Below are 22,995 nucleotides of genomic sequence, written 5' to 3' on the forward strand. Positions count from 1 at the left end.
GCTATAGACATGGTGACACTTCACGATGACATGAAACAAATGACCACACGTTCCCGGGAGGACAGACTGTCGGAGGCTATTTCCGAGGACTATTCTGAAGGAAGGAAATGGTGGAGAAGGAGTTACATTTTCCTGTGAAGAATCCATATTGCACACATCGCATATAGTTTATGCACCACTATTGCAACTTTTTAAATTGATTTTTAGAGAGAGAGAGGAAGGGAGAGAGAGAGAAACATTGATTTGTTGTTCCACTTATTTATGCATTCATTGGTTGCTTCTTGTATGTGCCCTGACCCAGGATCAAACCTGCAACCTTAGCATGCTGGGAAGACACTATAACCAACCGAGCTACCTGATCAGGAGGCTATTGAACATTTTAAAAATAGACTCGATAAGGCTTTAGCACAGGGTGAAAATTTCACTACCAGCTCCCGAGGAGTCAGACATTTCCCCCCTTCACATCTCAGAGGGAATTCTACTGCAGTTGATTTGGTGGTTCGTTAATGTCAGGGGGACACAGGGAAACTCTAGGGACTTGGACCAAATCTCTAGTGTATTTATGTCCATAATAAACCTTGGTCAGCAGCCTCAAGGAGGTGGGAACATGATTCTACAATTACAGTTTTTTAATGTTAATTTCATAAAAACACAATGGAGGAATAAAGAACATTTGATTTATATAGTGAATATTCTTAATGCGTAATAATTGCCATGGACACGTTTTTTTGTAAAGGCCATGTTAAATCTGATTTAAAAATATTTTTAAACATAAAAGGCATAATCATATTTTGTTGTAAGCATAAAGTTAATTTCATGTTTAAAAATTCTTTCAATTCATATGATCTGCAGGGGAGAACTGTATTGATAGAGTTTCGAGTTAAAATTCAATGCCTATTTTCATGAAATTATATAAGCAATAAACCTCGCCATGTAAAAGTTCTATATCACATACCATTTAAAAACAGTAATTTTTTATCTTTTCACCCACTCGAGTTTGTGTAATCTTAACATTTAAATTTAAGATTAACATTTGGAGAAAGACCAAGAGAACAAAATATTTAGGATAATTATACCATACCTTAATAATCTTTAAAGTCCCCACATTTGTTCTTTCGTTCATTTCTATGTCAAACCAATTCCCCTCATTTCCAGAGATGAAGAAAATGACAGCCATCCAGTTAGCTGAGAACTCCTCGTCCAAGTCAATGACTCTGATTTGGAGCAAATTGGAGTTCAGAGAGTTTTCTTCGATGCTCAGGGCATACTGAAACGAGAAGCAAGAAGCCTTAGCCCACACTGTGAGGGAGACAATGACACTAGACTTACACTGAGTGTCCATAGTTACTCATGATTTAGAAAGGGGATCTATGTTTAGAGTCTCTCTTTTCACCGTTCAAATATTTGGCCCCTGTGCATTACATACATAAGCACGGACAAAGGACATGTCTACCTTGGCTTATATGTGACTAAGGAGAACATAGACATCTGTAAAGAGGATTGTCCAAACACATTTTGGCATGTGACGAACTGAAAGTCATTCCTTTCAAAGACAAGCACTTACCGAAGACAGTTCCATGTATGGGATGTTGTCATTGACATCGAGGATCTTGATGCTGCATTCGCAGTCTGCTGACATGCCATCTGCCCCGCCGTCGCGGTCTGAGCCTCTTACAGCAAGGGAATATTGGCTGTATTGCTACAAACACACATGACAGACAATATCACAGTTGGCATAGACAGTCTTTATTCTGTCTCATGCAGAGTTCTTTTAAAACGTTGGCTCATGATTTACATAAATCTATGGTGGTGATAGGGTACCACCGATCATTGAAAACTCATATATCTCACATGAATCAACATGAAAGACACCACGTCGAGTCCCTCAAATGCTTCTTCCGCCTCATTGAAAAGAAGCAACATGCTTTAAAAGTCTCATTCCTTATGTTTTTGCTCAGAATTTGAAAACGTTTCTGAAGGGCAAATTGGGTCGAAACGATCAGGAGGGAAGAGTTGAAAGTTTACCAAGAATTTTGGCATGACAGTTCCATATCTTTCATAACCAGTCCCTGATGTGCAAGAATAAAGAGACCCAGATGGTTTGCATTTCTGGGGGCGGCAGGTTGTGGCAGTGGAATTATGGATGTTCTAGCTCCTTGATTCTACTCAATGGTGCTTCCATTTTCAGAAGCTGGTAAAAGCTGTGACTCCTCCAGACACAAGCATATTTGCTTTCTCATTTAAAACCGCGATACGATCTTAGAGGCGTCATAGTTAGAGACATCTTGAGGTCTCTCCATGGACGCCTGGTTAAGAATATCTGGAGTTTTTTCCTTACTGTTTAGAGCTCTCACTGCTAAAACTCTTTAGACATGAAAGGAGTTTCATTGGGTTCTTTAAGAAAGTTCAAGAAAGAGCTAAGTAGTCAATTTCTTCTGATAGTAACTTTCAAACAAGTATAAAAAGAGAGGTTACCTAGAAACTGATGGCATTTAGATAATTAAAGAGTGTAGAAATAATCTGATTTATCCTAAACCTCCAGGTCATCAATAGGAGTTTGTAATTTTTAAATAACTATAATTATTAAAATAAAATTTAATTGAGTATTAATTAGAAAATAACACTTTCTCATGTATATTCTTACAGTACATGCAGGTTAGCTATATTCTATTTTAAAATAATGAAAAGTTGATTTTTTACATTAAGTTATGGGACCACATGGCATGATAGAAACCATGTAATGGTGATTCTAATTTGGTAACACTCACTAATTGTTTTCTTATTCATAAATGAAAAGATTGATCTGGAAGTTATTTAATTTCTATCATTCTGTTTCTGCGATTAATTTCCCAGAGTAATCAGTGGGTTGTCAGCAGCTGCAGCATAGGAAGAAAACAAAGATTTCTGTTGTCAAATGAGCTTAGGATGTGCCGGGTTAAAGAAAGAGAAACAAGTTTTCTAGCCTGTGAAAACTCGTGGAGCCTCGACCACGTTTGCATGCACTGACTCACCAAGATGGGGGCTAGAAGAGCAAATGTCTTTTAAATTTATTTCACTAGAGAACTCACTTTTTTCATAAAACGGAGCTTTTGCCTCTACTGCTATGCATATTTTTATGTACTCTCAGAATGTAGTTTTCTCAACTTAAGGCAAATCCTAAGTAAGATTAAATGAAACACAAGAATATAAAATGTATGTGAGGAATCCCCATATTTTCATTTTAAAGGCTTTTTATGTCATTACCATTATGTGAAAAGGTTATGTAACTAAATTTTTTAAATATAGTTTCCTTTTTTTTCTTACTTAGGTACTCTTGCTTTTAGATTCAGTTCCTATGAACTAACAACCCATTAGAAGAAAAAGAAATTACCTCTCTGTCTAGAAAGTTATTCATTGTCCGAATTTCTCCAGTGTATCTGTTGATAATAAACATGGGTGAATCAGAAGGTTCCTGGCTGATGATCTTAAAGGCGATTTTTGAGTTCAAATTATTGGGTTCGTCTGCATCGGTAGCATTGAGTCTCATCACCAGCGTATCTAGAATCAAGGAGAATGGGTTGCAAGTGGACAGTTTGTATGTATTTTTCTTATTGTTTATAATTACTTTTGCAAGAAGAGGTTAGGTTAGTTGGTTCACATAATGTGCACTCTACCATTTTTGTTTTCTACTTCTTCGACATATTCATATCTTAGCTCCTTTCTTTACCTTTACATTGAGAAAAAGTTCACATCCAAGAACCTAGATATTACTGGTAGTTAGGAAACAATGAAATGCTTTATTCTGCCTTTCCATTTCTTATTCTAGTGTAATGATTTCTTTTTACGGCTTTTGTGGTGAAACAAAATGATATTAAGGCCAGACTAACTGTTTCTCAACTAACACAGCACTTTCTAGTGAAAGAAAGGGGAGAAGCAGTATGAATGAGAGTGGATGGGATTGCCCTTCAGAGCAGTCAGCTGGGAGGCTCCATTCTCTTCCCAGGGCCCCTGCCCCACCGTGCCAAGTCCTTTTGGAATGTTCCCTTAGGAATCTACTGCAGAGCCGGTATGAGAGTCACAAGAGAGAATTCCTCTCATTGTTTTGGAGCTGCTTGTTGCCTGTGACCAACGAAGCTGCTTCCCCAGTGGAAGGGAAACCTTTATGGAGACTTCCTCATGCCTCTGTCTTCTGCTTGCTTTTCTAGAATTACCTCTTACATTGGTGATGTGGTGCATTGACATAATTTAGCTTCTAGCGGACTGGCTGTTAAGAATGATCTGGAAGCCCATATATTCTTGTTTATTTCAGAAAGTTGACTACTTACTTGCATTAGAGTTTTCTTCTATCTGTCCTAGGAAACTAGACATAGAAAATACTGGAGGGTTGTCATTTATGTCCAAAACCCGGACTCGGAGCTCCAGGGGCCTCTCTAAATCTTGGCCCTGTAAATTCAGAGCCCGGCAGTAGATCTAGAAGAAGAAAAAAGGAATAATGATATGATGCCACAAATACTGAGTTTTTACTTTGGACGCTCTACTAGGCACTGTGTAGCTAAAAGAAAAATAAGACTTTATTTCCCACTGGAGAGGTAGCACAGCAGTACTTATAATCAACAAGGGTGGCACACCTGTACTCAAAATACCGCTTAAGAAAAGGTAACATGATCAGTTACAAAAGGATGAGCAACAATAGTATGACATCATAGGGGATGGAATGACTGAGATCAATCTTAAAAGAGGTTTTCAAGCTGGGGATTAGCAGGGTGTTCCCGGCAAAGGGATTCATTAAGGGAAGAAGCAAAGGGATGAAAAGCATCGTTTGAAATTGGGAAGAGGGGCTATGGGGGGTTGAGGCTGTGGTAAAGGAGAGTCACGTGGGGCTTCCAAGAAATGTCGCATTCACAATCTAGGTGGGGGATGGGTGTTTTTGCTATTGTTATTATTACCAGACGTATACATAAATGAATGTGTACTATTTTACCTATTTTGATATATTTCATTTAAAAACCCATTATGCTTTAACCAAAGTTAATAGGCTGGCATGCTGATTTAGAAGGTTTTGGGGAAAACATTGTGGGAAATAAGGCAGTAATATATATTTGGAATAGAAGACTAAAGAATTAAAATAGTCTTGGGAATACAGACAAGCAGTGAGAGTGAAAGCAGCAAACATAGATGACCATGGAAGGTATTTTTGGATATGGGTTGATAGTGTTTTAATAGAAGAGGTTACAAAATCCAGACAGGTTGTCCTTCTTTACTTTTTAAAACAGTTTTATTTATTGATTCTAGAGAGATAGAGGAAGGAAGAGAGAGAGAGAGATTGAGAGACACAGAGAGAGAGAGAGAGACCTGACTGGTTATGGAACCTGAAATCCTTGGTATATATAAGGATGATGCGTAGCCAACTAAGCTACCCAGCCAGCGCCTATTTCTTTATTTTTAATTTTAAGTATTAACAAGTGTTGACCACGATGGGAGCAACTCACAGGACAGCAGGATACATGAAAAAACAAAGTTGTACAAGAAGGTTCTTGAAGAACTAGGTAATTATGGGACAATGGGAACTCGTGAGATATATTGGAGAAATCAGAAAATGCATCTTGCTTTTGGAACATTTCTGAGCAGGCGGAGAGAATTAATTGTAGGAGTTTGTGGTGAAGAGCCTCAGATTTTTGTAATGAAGTTGGTCACGAGGTCAGCTGCTTAAAATAGAAATGAGGTTAAGGGTTGGAAGAGCAAGCACTTACACTTTGTCACAGCTAGTAGAGAAGAGAGGAAGAGTCGGGTAAGGAGGAACTGAAGTCTTTCCAAGGCACATTCTGTGCTCCGGGAGCTTGAGCAGTGTGTGTTTATACTCAAGCACGCTCACTCAGGAAGGGCTCCCGTGGCGCCTACAGAATCACCCCTAGGCCCTGGAGCTAGAGGGGACCAACATTCCCAACTTAATTAAAGACAGAAAGTAAACACTGAGCACGTTCCCTTCTAGCAAATGCTCGAGCTTGCCAGTGGCCCAGACCGGAGGCTAGCGTTTTTCCTAAGGCGCTCATGCGAGACGCCCCTCTGTCTCTCTGTCTTCCCTGTGTGTCTCTGGGGTCATAGTTGCTCATGAATTAAGAGACAACCAAAAAATGCCCAATTCTGAGACTCTTGAAATCAAATCAAGTATGAGCTGAGCTTCAGATATTCTCCAAATAATTTAGACCTGAATATATACACTAAGTGGCCAGATTATTATGATCTCTGAATGCATAATAATCTGGCCATTCAGTGTATATCCTATATAATAAAAGGCTAATATGCAAACTGTCCCCTCGACCAGGAGTTTGACCAGCAGGCAGGCCGGCCAACCACCCATGTCCCCTCCCCCTGGCCAGGCTGGCCAGGCCCCACCCATGCACGAATTCATGCACCGGGCCTCTAATACACACACACGCACACACACACACACACACACACACACACACACACACACTCTGAGTGGCCAGATTATTATGCATTCAGAGATCATAATAATCAGGCCACTCAATGTATATTGACACGGCACCCACTTACAATGAAAAACGGGGTGACTTCTCGGTCCACTATGGATGTTATGTTAATTTCACCAGTTTTTTGATTGATAACGAAGATTCCAAAAGGTGGTTGATCAATTCCTACTCCAGAGATGCGGTATGTAACTTGCTGGTTTTTAGCACAATCTGAATGAATCTGCAAAAAGAGCACAAGTGAAATTATTTCAGGATGCAAAAAAACCTGCTATGTTTCACATGTAATAGCTGTCTTTTTAGAGAGTTATTGACTGTCCTGATATCCCACTTATTTGGGGGAAATTCTGGAAGTAGAGAATTATTTTCCTAGATAGTGGTATGGTTATAGTGCTAGTATTTTTCAGTGGTAACTGATAATGTAATAGAAGACATTCAATTGTATTTTTACCAAATAATAAAAAAGTAAAATATCACCCTAATATATCTGTCTATGCAATCATCATTCATGAATGCATTCATTCATTCATTCATTCAGCATTTCCAGTTTGACGGTATGATTTTCAGGCTCTGTGCTGTTATCGGTCTAGAGTAGGGAAGTCCTTGCCCTCTTGAGGAGCTGGCCAATGTTGTCATTATGTAACTTTGATCTTCCATTTCAAATGTGAAGGTTGAGGTGGACTTAGGTGGGTAACAAAAGATACCTGACTACATGGAAAAGCTCTTGATTCTGAAATTGGGGAGGTAGTCCTAGCAGAAAAGTAAAGAGAGCACCCCAAAGAAATGGTTCCAGAAACCAGGACTCTGTTCGTTGGAATAAAGTGTTGTATGGGGAGTGTCTCTGTGTGTATCTAAGTGAAAGTGTTACGTTTGCCTGTGTAGGGATATATATTTGTATATGAGTGAATCCGTGTGTGGGTTTGTTTCTGACTGTGCCTGTGTGTGTGTGTGTGTGTGTGTGTGTGTGTGTGTGTGTGTGTGTGAATAAAGACATGTAAGGGAAAGTGAAAGGAGAAAAATTTTTTGAAAAAAGGTACATTGTGAATGTTCATAAACAAGCCAAAAGTGGAATTTAATTCAAACAGATTGTGAGGTAGAGAGAGCACATGTTGAAATTGTTCCTGTAAATATGATGAGTGGTAACGCACTATATTTTTAAAATCCAGAGCCTGGGGTAGCACATGATTGTGTATTAATTTCACCAGTAAGGCGAGTCAATGTTTAACCATTTACCTGACTGCCTACATTTCTTAATTTATCTCTTTAATGGCTTCAACTTTCATGATCTGAATGACGGTTATTCTGTCTTCTATCATGACTTCTCAGTGAGATGTGTCCTTAAACTACGTAAAGGGCAGGGTCTTTGGAAACGTTACCGTCATCCATTTTGATTGCCGAGTTGCCGTTTTGGGGGTTGAAACTTACTTTGGCTATCGGGTTCCTCTTTGAGTTGTCTTCACCTTCCCGGCAGGCTGCAGCGAACTTGATCCACTCGCGCTTGTGCCTCCTGATGGAGTGCCATCTGATGGTGCCATTCTTAGCGCTGTAATCTCTGACCTTGAACGGGCAGGGGGAAGGAATGGTACCTATTAACTTTTATTCAGAATTCACATTCCACTAAAGAATCTGTGGGAGGGGTCACTGTAAGGTCAGAAAGGGTGCTTCTTTGGGAAGATGGGTAATTTTGATTCTCCGTTAACTTTAGCTCAACACTAACTCTACTTATAAAGATGATTTTTGTGTGTGTGTGTGGGGGGGGGGGGGGGGTGAGGCACAGGGGTATGTTGTTACTCCCAAAGCATTTTCTTTGTTTTTAATTTGAAAAAAGTAAATTTGCTATATGTTACCTGGATTCGAAATTCACTGTTAACTTCCACCAACACCTATAAAAAATAAGATAAACACAATAGTTAATTTTTAACCAAATGCTTTACAGTTTATGTTATCAAATCACTAAAAAGTCAAATCTGCGTCAGTAAAATTATTTCCTCAGTCTGGATAGCAGGGGCACCGGCTTATCTCTCAGGTCTGATAATGATCTTAAGGATTCTTTTTCTTTTGGTTTTTACTTTTCAATTTTGCTCTCCTTTTTTTAGTTACTTTTATTTTTAACCTCTTTTTTTAAAAAATAAATTCTATCCTATGCAGATACTTGTAATCATATGAGCTGGGACGTTTGAAGCTATAAGCCAGTGGGGATGAGGGCTGGAAACTTGGGTTCTCTTAGTAAACCTTGTGCCTGAAGAGCTGGGGATGTTCAACAATACGTTATGGCACTAAAAGTTTTGACTACAATATTAGCATCTGAGTGGTCCCAGGTGGAAATAGGAATAAAATGTTTGGGGGTGAAGAAAGAATACAAAGCAGAAAGTGTCCAGAGAGCTTCCAAAATATTTGCTTCTTCACATTCCACTTCTAAATGGATGCTTTTCTATTATTCTTGAAAAATCTTAAGATGGTAAGTTTTGTACTTGCTTGGAAATATCTATATCTATATATATATCTATGTATATCTATGTATATATCTATATCTATATCTATATCTATATCTATATCTATATCTATATCTATATCTATATCTATATCTATCTATCTATCTATCTATCATCTATATAAACAGGGAATATGCTAATTAACCGGGTGTCACGACCGCTCAGGAGGAGCTGCACGCCAGATGGGCGGAGGGGACTGCGTGCCGCCCCCAGCCCCAGCGGCCATGGGGAGGCTGGGGCGGCGGGCGGGCCGGAGCAGAGACACAACACACAGGAGCGCCTGCCCCCACCCCTGCGGACACAATGCGGCCGGCACTACGCGGGTCAGGCGCGGGTCCCGGCCCCCCGCGGGGTGCCTCCTCACGCGATTTCAATCGCATGCTAGGCCTCTAGTGAGACTATAAAGTTCTAAAATAAAAGCAAATCGTTTTCTCTGTGTAAAAAATGAGCTCATGTTGGATGTTTTACTGCTCGCACTAGACAATAGATGATGCGAGTGCCTCCTTCCATGGCCAGGAGAGGGGTTTCGGGGTGTGGGGCAAATTGCTGGGCAGGCAGCCTCCATCGCCTTTCCTCCTGCATCAGTGGGGAGCGAGCCAAGCAGAGGCTGCAGGCCCAGCTCAGGCCGGCCTTGATCTTTACGAACGATTTGAGGCATTTCTAAAAACACAAACACTTCTGTAATACATTTAATATATCAATATACTTAAGACATTGTAAATATCTATCTGAAAATTAGGTGTGAATTTGAAGGCTAGTTTGCATTTATTAAGTTTTAAATTGCACTTAGAATTAGTAAATACAGCGTCAATCTTTAGTTCGTATTTCTGCCTAAATAGGACATTTTTAACTTCTCCTTGAACTTTTGTTAGACTTGCAAAGTATGAAAACTGTTATTGCAAACAGGCTTTATCTGTGTTACTCATAAAATAAAATTATGGTTTGTATTTTAAAAAATACTGATATATAATAGTAATTTGAAAATATAGTAAATTACTTTTTATAGTGAATTTTAACTTCACCATTAAATTAAAAATAAAATTTTATTGTTTACATTTTTAAAAATCATCATAATTGATAATTCAAGAAACTTTATATTATGGTTAATATGAGTAGTTTAAAATTATAATATTTTTATTATAGGAGTTACATACTCATGGTATATATTTAATGTTAATCATGATCATTATCACCATTACAATTCCCTAAATGATAACTAAATACTGGACAACATGTTTAAAGAAACCCATGCAATGCATCTTCACAAGTACATGTGGTCAATACTATAATTACCTTCACTTTACAGATGAGGAAATTGAGGTTTCCATATTAATTTATGGCTAACTACAATCCAATACAATTCAGTCTAAATTTGTGCTTAGGGATGGGTTTTACAATTAAGTGCAAGATAGCCTATTTCACGTAAACAAAAGAAAATATACTACAGATGACTGACATTACAATTTTGAGAATTCAAAAAAAATCCTGATTTTAATCTCATATTATCCTTGTGATTAGGAATCTAATCTCATATTATATACAATAATAACAACAATAATAGTAATACTGGTGTGTGTGTGTGTGTGTGTAAGAAAAGTAAATGGCCTACATGGTTTTGAGAAGGAACTGAAATGGCGTTGTAGAATCCGACCTGGGTGCGGAGATGAACCCAAGTTAATGCAGCTGTGTGCTTCTTGCTACCTTGAACTCATGAGCGCTTGGTCCTCTGGTTTGTGGGTGCTGGGTGGGGGGTGAGGCACCTTATTTGCCTGCCATTTCTTCACAGCTACCGATTGTGTGTTCACCTGTTATCTGCCGGGCACTTCCTCCGCACATGAAGTGTCAGTGCGCTGTTTGCTTTGGAGAACTGGCCAGATGACTAACCTTCTGACTTGATGAAGCTGGGTCATTATTTTTCCCACGAGACGCAGCTTAGGCAGAAGACCAAGCAGGTTTCACCATACCGTCAGGCTCTTAATTAGATTAGTAATTAAAAAACTGCCGGGTCTGCTTAAAAATATGTTGTGTGGACATAACCATATTGCCTTTTGCTCAGTCTAAAGTAATCTCTGAAACATAGTCACTCTTTGACTTTGAAAGGCAAAATAAAGAGATAAAAAGAGCATTTGGTACGGTCAGAAAACTTTCAATGTACTTCCTAAATTCTCTGAGCTTCAGTTTTCTCATTCATAAAATGACAGGAGTTGCCTGGATTATATACAGTTACCTTTCAAATTCTAACACCAAATCCCTGTGTGCAATAGGAAAATATTCAAGTTTCTTGATCATGGGAAATGGATGCTAAAATTGTGAATTTAAAAGATGACCGACAGCAGTGGATGGGAGGCAGTGGGAAGAGGCAGCGATTACAGGCCAGGAGCAGTTGAGTTTCTGCATCACGTCAGTCCAGGGATGGGGAGCAGCAGGGGCAGTGGGAAGAGACGGGGAAAGATCAAAGGAGAGATAGTGCTTGATTGAAATCCGCGGGGTCTGAGAAAAGGTGGGATGTGGGCGTGAAGGGAGGGAAGAGTCTCGGGCGGGGGCAGCTGGAAACCTGGCGATCAGGAGCAAGGCAGAAGCAGGATTTGGCAGGTTAGAACAAACCTAGATGCTAGAGATATGCCCGGGGAAGATGTTCAGCGATTGAAATATGTGTCAGCACCGTGAACAATAGTTCGGGCCTGATACACAGATTTGAGAGGCACCTGCTCAGGTAAGATGGTTTCAATCGTGGGAGAATTTGAGATCCCCAAAGTAGAGAACACAGCAAAGCAACAGCTCGTGGCTGAGGATGAAACCAGGGGAATTCCTCTATTTATGTAACTGGGAACAATGACAATAAACAAGAAACAGCAAAAGAGGGAGAAAAGAAGTGGCCAACGAAATAGGAGGAAAATACAATGCAATGCCATGGTTATCAAAGGAAGGGAGAACTGAAAGGCAGATATAGTGTGAACATGGGTCCGATGATATAAAAAAAAGGGTGAGCAGAGTGAATCCTGAGAAAATCCTGAGGTTTTCTGTGACCTTCAGGAGTTCTGTGATCTTCAGGAGAAAGCCTTCAATTGGGTGGAACAAGCTCTCCCTGACTGACAAGCTAGAGAAGAGGACATAAGGGTGCCACTTTTCTGGGAGAGACTTGGTGGTATAAGGAAACAGAAGCAGTAGCAGCATTAGACTGTGTCCAAGGAGGTATTTGGGGAGAGGGAGATGCGGATTTTTGAAGGCCGAGAAGGGAGAGGAGGAGATTTTGAGTTGAAGCAGGGAAGGTTGAGAAAGCATTGCCTGGAGGTATTGTGATGGCCAGGAGGGGGTCCGCAGAAAGAAAGGGCTCTGAAGACAGAGGGTGGGGAAGAGTGAGGAGATGGAGGTTAAAATCAATGGATTAGGAGAGGGAAATTGAAGGACATCATCCTGGATGGTCCAGACTCTGTCCCTCGAGTAAGGGTGAAGTTATTTTTCTGGTAATTGGGGGAGTAGTTTGGATTCTGAAATAACTTGGGAATACATTCTAAGGAGGCTGTGAAGGAGATTTATTAGAGATGAATACAGGGCTCTCAAGCTTACTGAGCACATCTCAGCTCTCTTGCCTACTGAATATGGGCATTGGGTAAGTCACTCAGCCATTCTGTGCCTCAGCTTCCTCATTTGTATATGAGACTAAAGCCTTTTTTTAATCCCAAAATTCTAAGAGCAATAAAGAAATCACTTGAAGTGACTCCTCAATGACTCTTCCTTTCATCTCTAATTTAGAAGCCAATCCACATATAAATAAACAAAACAAACAACCAAACACACACACACACAAAACACCAACAACCACAGAATACAAAATTGATGTTAATTTCAATGATTCTCTAATTATACTCATTTTTGGTTCTTTTAATACTGAGTTTTACATTTCTTTGTATGTAAAAAAATGGCCTTGAAAGTAGTAATTTATAATTTTTTCGAGGAAAACCTCTTCCATTTCATACTTGTGAGTTGGTCTTCCAGTTACTTGACAGTTTTTGTTAAGCATTAAGTCCTAATGTATAACTCTTATCGCCACCACGAGAATGAACTTGAGACGAAGCTAAAATATAGCAACTTGCTTCTTTAAAAAACGTCCTCTTTTGTCTTTCCTGTGCATTACTTGCACAAAACCTACTAGTCCGGAGTTGATTTCTGAATAGGTTGAATTATTTTATTTGTTCATTGGTTCATTTACTTATTTGACAAATATATATTGAACTAGAGGCCTGTTGCACAAAGATTCGTGCAATAGGCCTTCCTTCCCTTGACTGCCGGCACCAGTTTTCCTCCGGCACCTGGGACCTGGGCCGCAGCAGAGCCAAGCCTTCAGCCTTCAGTGGAGCCTTCAGTCTTCAGTCTTCACTCCATGCCTGCGTATGCAAATTAATCTGCCATTTTGCTGGGTTAATTTGCATACTCACTCCTGATTGGCTGGTGGGCATTGCGGAGGTATGGTCAATTTATATCTTTCTCTTTTATTAGTGTAGATGTGTATTATGTGGATCCAAGGCTGTAATAAGACCTTTAAGGAGCTTAAACCCTATAAGTATTATGGTAAGTAAGCCTTAGATGAAATGTAAAATAAATGTAATAATACACCATTTAAAAAGTGCTAGGGAACCTCAACATGATGATTTCCATGTTTAATACCCTGACATGTTTTTGGAGTGTGTGAGGGAAGGGAAATATAAACTATCCCCAAATTCCCTCCTGACGCCTCCACGCTGTGAGATTGGACACCTCTGGCGCCCTCTGGCATGGGCGCACAGCACTGTGGAAGGTGCAAAGCCAGTGAGCCACAAGCTCCCTCCCCAGTTCACAGTCAGGGAGCTGCAGCAGCAGCAGCCGTTCGTCAGGGGATGTGGCTTCACAGTGGACAAGTGTGGAGCACGGGGCTCTGTCCTCACAGACAGTTGAGGGCAGGATCAGCAGCCACTGGCATTTAAACCACTTGGCCCTGTCGGAGGCCACGAAAGGAACTTGCATGCCCAGCATAGTCATCGGGGGTGGCGTGCCCCAGCGTTCTGGAAGGGAGTTCCCTCATTGATGGAGCGTGGCCGTCTAGCTGCCGGCCCAGCATGCCTCCTGTCCCCCCCAGGCAGTGCCTCTCAGGACAGGGAGATCGGCCACCCTTTGGGAATGCGCAGGGAAGAAAGAGTTGCCAGAATTCAGGTGCTTTGGGGGTGGACAGCAGGCTGTTGTTCTAGACTCAGGAGCCTTGTGAAATAGGTGTCTCCTGGCCCTGAGGGCCAAGCCTTCAGATTCATCAGGGCAGCCTTGTCCCGTGCGTTGGGTTTTCTGTTGCCTAACCCAGGCATGGCGCCATGTTCGACTGGGTGGCAACGAAAGCCAATTAAATGGTGAGACATTTACCCATCCCCTTTGCCTAAGGCGAAAGGAGATGCTGGTCCTAAATGTGTTGGAAACCTGCAGTCGAGAGCGCCGTGTAAATGGCAATGATCTTGTTCAATTCAGTTTGCAAATTTTACTAAACAGGCGAGCAGAAACACCTCTTCATTTTCTAGAAAAAAGTTTATTGGAATGCTAATATCTGTAATACGTATCATCGCAATCTCTGCTCAAGAAAGCATAAGGACGCCCCTGGGTGCTTGTCTTCTGTCCAGTGTGTAGCAGTGTGCTAGCTCTCCCCTGTGCTCGCATCAGTAAGCAGTTATGGGGATTGAAGATGTCCAGGTCAAACAAGCTGATGAATTATGTAATAAATAACTCCATATGTAATAAAGCATATGCAGCGGTGGGCAAAAGTAGGCTTACAGTTGTGATACAAATAAATAATACAATAATGAGTCAATAACAATTCAAGAATAAACTGTTTCACATGCAACTGCAAACCTACTTTTGCCCACCCCTCTATTATTTTTTGTGTATTTTCGCGTGAGTGCTGAGAAATACTCAGATAAATGCCTACTTAAATACTAAATACCTCCCGCTAAGTTGAAAGAGTGGAGTTAGTTTATCAGGTGATTGCAGGTTTGTTTGTTTTTTTTAGAGGAAATATTAACCATGGAAAGAGAAGAAGCTAGGCCAGTGATCGGCAAACTCATTAGCCAACAGAGCCAAATATCAACAGTACAACGATTGAAATTTCTTTGGAGAGCCAAATTTTTTAAACTTAAACTTCTTCTAACGCCACTTCTTCAAAATAGACTCGCCCAGGCCGTGGTATTTTGTGGAAGAGCCACACTCAAGGGGCCAAAGAGCCGCATGTGGCTCGCGAGCTGCAGTTTGCCGACCACGGAGCTAGGCTGATGTGATGTACCGAAGAAACAGGATCATTCTTGGCACCAAAGAATGGTTTATTTGCGTTCGTTGCTGCGGAAGTTGGCCTTTATAGAAAAAGACTCCTTGAAAGTGCATTGATTGGACCTGGCAAAGTTACACGTAATGTTTAGAAATCATTAGGACTACAAAAACTCTACTGGTTCTAGTTTGCTTTCCCATACACAGTGACAATGCCACACCTCATACCATGGTTACAACCATCCTAAGAGACTTCTTATGTTGATGCATAAGTAACACTGTTCTCTGGCCTAGAATACCCCTCCACACACTGATATCATGGAAACAAAAAGGAAAGAAAAATAAATGCAGAACCAATAACATTTATTTGGCTCGCCGTGTTATAACAGGTGTAAGCTCTTGTCTGTCCCAGAGACTGGCCTAAGTAATGGAGTCACCCTGTAGCAATGTTGGTCGCTAAGAGCAGGCTCTTCATCTTCATTCTCCAGAGCTAACCCGCTAACTTCAACAAGGTCTATCCCTTTGGGTGTACTGAGCAGACGGCTGCCCAGCTCTCACATGGACTTGCATTAAAGAGACCACCAGTCCAGATGTCTTAAGGGCTTTCAGAATCGTCCAACTAGGCTTCCTTCCGCAGGCTTTCACTTATCAACGTGGAACAGAGGAGGATGTAAAGACTTTACAGAATTTCCTTCCTTCCTTCCTTCCTTCCTTCCTTCCTTCCTTCCTTCCTTCCTTCCTTCCTTCCTCCCTCCCTCCCTCCCTCCCTCCCTCCCTTCTTCCTTCCTTCCTTTTGTAAGAGCAAACATTCACAGCGAGGCCAGAAGACAGGTAAGGGGAAGAATTGGCTATGGTGGTGGTTAATTTTCAGAAAAAGAGTATTTCAAAGCAAACATAGACTGCATAACTCCAAAGGACATTTATCTGAATATTTGGTGAAACCAGTAGCAAAAAGGAATTGTAATTTTTACAAACCTTAGAAAGTGAAGTGTTTTATAAAAGTGTTATAATAATGTAAAAGTGAAGCATTTTAATTCACCATAGAATAAGTACTTTGAAAAATAATTTTCACAAGGCACATGAGAAACTTGGTTGATTCGAAAGTAAAATATGGCAAAAACCAAACAAATAAATGAATAAACAAATAATCCACACAAAAGAAACCTATCAAGACTCAAAAAATAAAATACAAATGTCCAGAAACCTCTCCAAGGAGAGAAAGTTCAATAAGGACACATTTGGATAAAATGATACATTATACTGAAGAATGACTAATTGGAAAGGGACTGTTTAAAGAAACTTTATAGGATGTAATTAATTAAAAATAATCATAAAATAATGAAATAACGTATCTTACAGATTCAATGAAAGTTATTCAATGAATAAACCTTGAATCAACTGTATCATAGGACTTAATAGACCAAATTGCTATGAAATGAAAAATAAAGTATTTTATCATTTCACAATGTACAAATGCTCCTATGTTCAAATGACGTACTGCATAACACTCATTAATCCCTGTCACATCCCAGGTTATGAGATCACCTGACCCTAAAGATCCATTAAAACATCCATGGAATAGAGCTCACGCTTAAAGGGCAACCTGACATAAAATCACAGGGAAAAAAGGGCAACTGGTGCTAATGCTACAGCTTATTGATGCTCATTGGCAGTGAAATCCACTGATGGTGACATATCTTAATTAATAAACGGAACTAAAACTAACCAGCATGCTTTGAATCAAAGATCTAACTTGTTATTATGAAACCCAGCAATCCAGTTTGAAAATTAAGCAAGTAGAGACAAATATGAACCACAGCACCACACACATCCTGCCAAATTGGATTGCGATTTAAGCAGCACTTGCTCTGTGGGTTACATTAACCTTTTACTGTTAGACTGCGATTCAAAAATGTTTGACATCGGTGAAATTGAGGCAACACATTGGCGCTGTACTGAGGGTTGTCTTTAACAAGAGAAAACTAGTAACGTGTAAGTTATTAGTGATAAAACATTTCATTCCATTTGTCTGATCATCAATGTACAGCTTGTATATCATAGTCATTAGTGATTTTCCAGGAGCAAGAACTAGTATTGTAATAATTATACTTATTTCTTAATTATAGCCCTACCGTCCCATACTATGTCATTTCTAAATCTCCCATAATGTCATTTTTTTTAAGTAAAAATTGTTTTAAATAAATTCAGAGTGAAGCAGTGTGGGGTCTCGATATTAGAGATATGGACCCCAGCCACGTATAAAGCCGATGAGGTTAATTGGATAGTGAGGCCGGTCACAGACAGCTATGATTTGAATGTATACGGATCCCATTTTTATGTTGTAAAAATTATAGTGAATCTACCAGCAAAGATGCCAAAAGAATGAAAAAAATGTTTACGTTAGAAATCAGGACACGCCTGTGCCGTGGCTTTGGAAGCCCAGCTGGGAGAGAATCTGAACAGCAAAGTGCCGTGACATAGCAGGTGACTCCCCCAACTCAGTGTTTTCTCAGAGGGACTTAGCAGCGACTTCCATGTCAGAGGTGACATATGACGAGTTGACACTGACGCCTTACTGTGCTCTCCAGTCTTCAATTAAAGAGAGAAACACTGTTTAAAAATCTAGCCCATAAAGTCACCTTGTCATTAACACGCTCTTGACGGGCCTCGGTTAGAAATGACACCGAATGGCCCTTTCTGCAAAGCCCACACTGGCCTGCAGCGTGAACCGTCACGCAGGGTTTTGGGCAGAAGCCACTCACCAGGAGGGTGACCAGCGCCGCAGCGGTCCCGAGGTGCCAGCCCATCGCTGCCGGGGGGCTCTCTTACATCCAGGCCGGGCGCCTGCTGGCTCTTCTCTCTGGGTTTGCTCCCCCACTGGGCCGCTGGCTGATGAAAAGAACTTCTCAGTAGGTGTTCTTACATGCAGGCTTTGAGGTGTTTCTGCCTTTGCTGGGAGAAGGACCGCAGGTACGTATAACCAGTCTAGATCCCCACCCTAAAACCTGGGCTGGTCTCTCTAAAATGCTTGACAAGATCATCATCGCTCGCAGGTAAACGCTGCGGGACACACCCTCCTCCCAGCTGCGAGGCGCTCGCGGGAGGACAGGGACGACTCGCTCCTCCACTGCGGGCGGGTGGCAGTGGCAGGCGGTGACAGTCAGAGACCCGAGGGATTGCAGCGGGCAGGGGCTTCCCAGCCTCGGCTCTATCACCGGCTGCTGAGCTCCCGCCCTGCCAGAAAGGCAGGTGCAGTCTGATGTAAGCTCCTGTTCTTCAGAGGGGCCATGAGGCCCGGGCTCATGGCCAGACCACAGGCGCAGTAGACAACCATGAACTTTCCCTCTCAGTGGGTGCTAGAATGGTCAGTCATTTTCCAAGTTCTCTGTGGGGCAAACCATTCGCTCATGTGAAGAGTGAGGGCTACTTAAAGCATTAGTTCACACGAGCAGGCTGTGCTACTTACAATGACGAGGTCCTCTGCCTACGTCCAGGGCAGCCTCTGCTTGTCTCTCTAAATGATTATCTTCGCTCCCCACCACGTCTTCTCTCTTTGAAGTGTTGCCTTTTCCAAGCGGGGTAGGAAACAGTACACTGTCATGGTCAGAGGGAAAGAAAGCAATAAACCCTCTCATTAAAGCCGTGCTGGTAACTTTCTAAGTGAGGATCAGTGCCCGACCTGCCAGTGGGAGCGCAGAAAGCTGCCCGTCAGGTGAGGTGGGTGAGAAGTCAGCGCGGTTCCCAAGCTCGGAGCCAAGGACCGGGGAGCGAGCCAATTAGAACATGGGGAGCGCCTGCAGAGCAGCTGCCCACACACGCAGATGGGGACCCAGCAGCCTGCGGTTCGTGGAAACAAATAGCCACGCTCGCAAGGCAGCGCCTGACAGCGTCCCTGGGAGATGCGCCCTGCACCCCGCGATGTCCGGATGCATGTTGTGAGCGGCAGGGAGGCGATGCGATTCCAAGAGGCAGATGGGACCGAAGAGCGATTGGATTGGGTAAAAGTTGGTCATGATCAGAAGGATGCTAGAAGTGTCCTCGAAAGGAGGGCTAGTCAGAGCTTCTACAGAACTGTCATTTCACTGCCGCCATGTGACAGAGAAGGTGACTCAGAAGAGGTGTGAACGCCAAGCTCTCCATCCTGGAGCTTAGAGGAAAGGAGATGGGCGGCCCATGCTTGCCGTGAATACGTATGCTTATAATAAGAATTGGTTGATATTAATCCTATCTAATAAAAGAGCAATATGCAAATTAACCATTACTCCACTACACCCACCAGCCACACCCACCAGCCCATCAGAGTGAGTATGCAAATTAACCCCAACCAAGATGGCTGCAGCCACAGAGAGCAGGAGGGAGGCTTGGGTTTCCCTGGCAATGGAGGAAGCCAAGTTTTCCACACAACCTGACCGGCCAAGGCCTCCACTCAAGGCTATAAAGTTTCAATTGTAGAAGGTAAATAAATTCCAACAGAAATGGTGGCAGCCACGGAGCTGGAAGAGCAGGAGGCTAGGGTTGCCCCGGGCAATGGAGGAAGCCAAGCTTCTGAAGCCCTGGCCGGCTCAGGCTTTCACTCCAGGCTACAAAGTTTCAATTATAGAAGATAGATAAATTCCAACAGAAATGGCTGCCACCACAGAGCGAGCAGGAGGCTTGGCTCCGCTCCAGGCTACAAAGTTTCAATTGAAGAAGATACATAAATCCCAGATACCAGGGCCTCCACTTGGGTCGCCGGGGGGCGTGGCTGGCCTGCAAACCACCACAGGCCCCTCGCCCAGGCCTCTCCACGCCCCAAGGGAACCCCCACCCGGATCCAGGACACCCTTCAGGGCAAACCAGCTGGCCCCCACCCATGCACCAGGCCTCTATCCTATCTAATAACAGAGTAATATGCAAATTGACCATCACTCCAACACACAAGATGGCTGCCCCCATGTGGTCAAAGATCCTGTCCCCATGTGGACACAAGATGACCACCACAAGATGGCCAGCAGGGGAGGGCAGTTGGGAGGCACCAGGCCTGCAAGGGAGGGCAGTTGGGGGTGACCAGGCCGGCAGAAGAGGGAAATTGGGGGCAAACAGGCTGGCAGGGGAGCAGATAGACATCAATCAGGCTGGCATGGGAGTGGTTAGGGGGTGATCAGGCTGGCAGGCAGAAGCAGTTAGGGGCAATCAGGAAGGCAGGCAGGCGAGCAGTTGGGAGCCAGCAGTCCCAGATTGGAGAGGGTGCAGGCTGGGCTGAGGGACACCCCTCCTCCCCATGCACGAATTTCATGCACCGGGCCTCTAGTAATAAAATAAAAGGAAACAGGCCAGATTTCCTATTAGTTGAGAAAGACAGAATGACTGTTAAACTATAAAAAAATTAAAAAACACAACAAAAAAGAAAGCGAGTGTCCAACAATGACTTGTCTGAGCAAATATTAGCAGGAGGATTGTACGCCCAGGAATGGACAGCAGAGATGCATGAACCTACTCTCGCATCTTTTCAGTGGCAACAGGCCCTCTTCACCCAAGACCAACCTTGGCTCCAGCCCTAACTCAGTTCCCTGCTCCAACAGCCCCAAGCAGCAGCCCCTCAGCCCCCCCCCCCCCCGAGAGGAGGCGTGGCGGAACCCCAGGGTCGCAGAGCAGCGGCCGTCCTGACCGTCACATGCTATGGGGCCCAAATGGGAAGGGGAGATTATGAACCCCTCCTCCTTCACCCCTTCCTCTGCTGCTTTCTCTTTCCTACTCACTTTAATGTCCGTGGCACCTCACCACCCAATAGAACTTTCTGAAATGGGGACATGGTCTCTGTCGGTGCTACCCAGTATGGTAGCCTCTAACCACCTATGGCTATTGAGCATTTGAAATGTGCTGTGACTGAGAAACTGAATTTTTAACTTTGTTTAATTTTAGTTCATTTAAATTTAAGTAACCACTCGTGGCCAGTGGTTGCACAGTTCTTTCGTCTTCTATCTGATTCTTTGCCTCAGCTCCTGCTGTTCTTCATACATTCAACTCCTTCTCTAACTGAGGGCACGCTAGCTCTGTCCCAGTTTCCCATCAGCACCTCGGGGTTCCCTTTGCTTTGGGTTCCTATTACCTCAGGTGGTCCAGTCCTTTCTCCCGACTCCTTACTGATCCCACTCTCAAATGCTAACGAGTTGAGATGCTTTGGAACACAGGCAGCACGAAGCCCTCTCATTTCCGTGTTCACGTGTTCCAGCCTCCCTATCCGCAAGCTCACACACACGGCCACATCACTGTGCTACTCACGTGTGCTGCTTCCCTCCGGCCTCCTTCCTGCGCCCTGTGCCCACTCTGAACGTTGGCATGGAGTGTGCCCCCAGCAGTTCTCCTTTCCTGGAAATTTTATGGAATTTGGGGGGTATTTTTTTGTTTGGAACTTCCCTGGTAAACTGACAGATTTTCTCACAGGCATCGAGACTTTCCTGGGTAGGGACTTTTCTCTCTCATAAGGCGCTGCAAATTCTAAAGGACATCTCAAGCATCCACATTTCTACATTTGCTCACAGTTTGGGTTGCTGTCATGCCTTCATAAAAGACGAAATAGTCAGCATCTTCAACTCAATGTGATGTTTGTAATGGTCTAGAATTTTCTAAGCCTCATTAAACTGACTGTTCTATCTCCCTCCGTCTATACAGCACCCATAGCATGGACTCATACATTTCCATGCAATATGCTTGTATGTTATATGTGAACCTCTGATTTTATATGTGTGTCTAGTCTATCCTAATCAGCTCTCAAATTGTGTAAAAATAAGTGAAACAATAATAAATCCTAAAAATCGAGAGGAAGTTGAGGTAACATGTTAAGGGTACTATAAAGAGACATTTTGGTACTTGTGCTATGTTAATGTCCCTAGGGCTTGTATTGGTTCCAGATCTCGTTCACATTGTTTAAAATTAGACTATTCCTAAATGAATCACATAGACATGGCTGCTTTAGATTACAAGAGACTTACCTTTAAATATATAATAATCAAATGCAATGTCTCATCCTTCATTGGATTTCTAATCTGAACAGGAAAACTATAGGAATAATTTTAGGGATATTTGAAGAAATTTAAGTATGGGCTGTTAAGGAGTTACTATCAATTTCATTAGGTTATGTAGTAATATGTTTTTATTTTTAAAGATACATGCTTAATTATGCAGAGGCAACATTTTTTTTATGGTAATAAAATGACCAAATCCAGTAATAATATGACCAAATATCCTATCTAATTAAAGAGTGATATGCAAATTGACCATCACTCCAAACACTCAAGATGGCTGCCCCCATGTGGTCAAAGATGGCCACCCCCATGTGGACACAAGATGGCCACCACAAGATGGCCAGCAGGGGAGGGCAGTTGTGGGTGATCAGGCCAGCAGGGGAGGGCAGTAGGGGCAATCAGGCTGGAAGGAGAGCAGTTAGGCATTGATCAGGCCGGCAGGGGAGTGGTTAGGGGGTGATCAGGCTGGCAGGCAGAAGCGGTTAGGGGCTATCAGGCAGGCAAACGGTTGGGAGCTAGCAGTCCTGGATTGTGAGAGGGATGTCCGACTGCCCTCGAGGGGTCCCAGATTGGAGAGGGTGCAGGCTGGGCTGAGGGACACCCCCCCCCTGCCCCCCGTGCACGAATTTCATGCACTGGGCCTCTAGTTAACAATTATAAAATCTAAATGACAGTATATGGTTTTCTCTTTGTTTTTATATTTGAAAAATTTCATAATAAAAATAAGAATAATGGACTAAAGTACTGGTTGGCAAA

At 42.6% G+C, this 22,995-nt stretch overlaps 1 protein-coding gene across 1 annotated transcript in view; it reads right to left on the bottom strand.

Annotated features, from left to right (window-relative positions):
* The window catches only part of DSG1 (desmoglein 1), a 32,036-nt gene extending 13,869 nt beyond the window's left edge, over positions 1-18,167 (bottom strand). The window contains exons 1-8 of the mRNA XM_079783491.1: positions 17,998-18,167; positions 8,315-8,350; positions 7,893-8,024; positions 6,535-6,690; positions 4,305-4,449; positions 3,371-3,537; positions 1,565-1,699; positions 1,082-1,267 (exon numbers count right to left, since the gene is read on the bottom strand). Of these exons, the coding sequence (XP_079639617.1) occupies positions 1,082-1,267; positions 1,565-1,699; positions 3,371-3,537; positions 4,305-4,449; positions 6,535-6,690; positions 7,893-8,024; positions 8,315-8,350; positions 17,998-18,042 (1,002 nt within the window). The 5' untranslated portion in view covers positions 18,043-18,167. The remainder of the gene's footprint in view (positions 1-1,081; positions 1,268-1,564; positions 1,700-3,370; positions 3,538-4,304; positions 4,450-6,534; positions 6,691-7,892; positions 8,025-8,314; positions 8,351-17,997) is intronic.
* Between the last annotated feature and the right edge of the window lie 4,828 nt (positions 18,168-22,995).

Source organism: Cnephaeus nilssonii, assembly GCF_951640355.1.
Source record: "Cnephaeus nilssonii genome assembly, chromosome: 11".
NCBI classification, from domain to species: Eukaryota; Metazoa; Chordata; class Mammalia; order Chiroptera; family Vespertilionidae; genus Cnephaeus; species Cnephaeus nilssonii.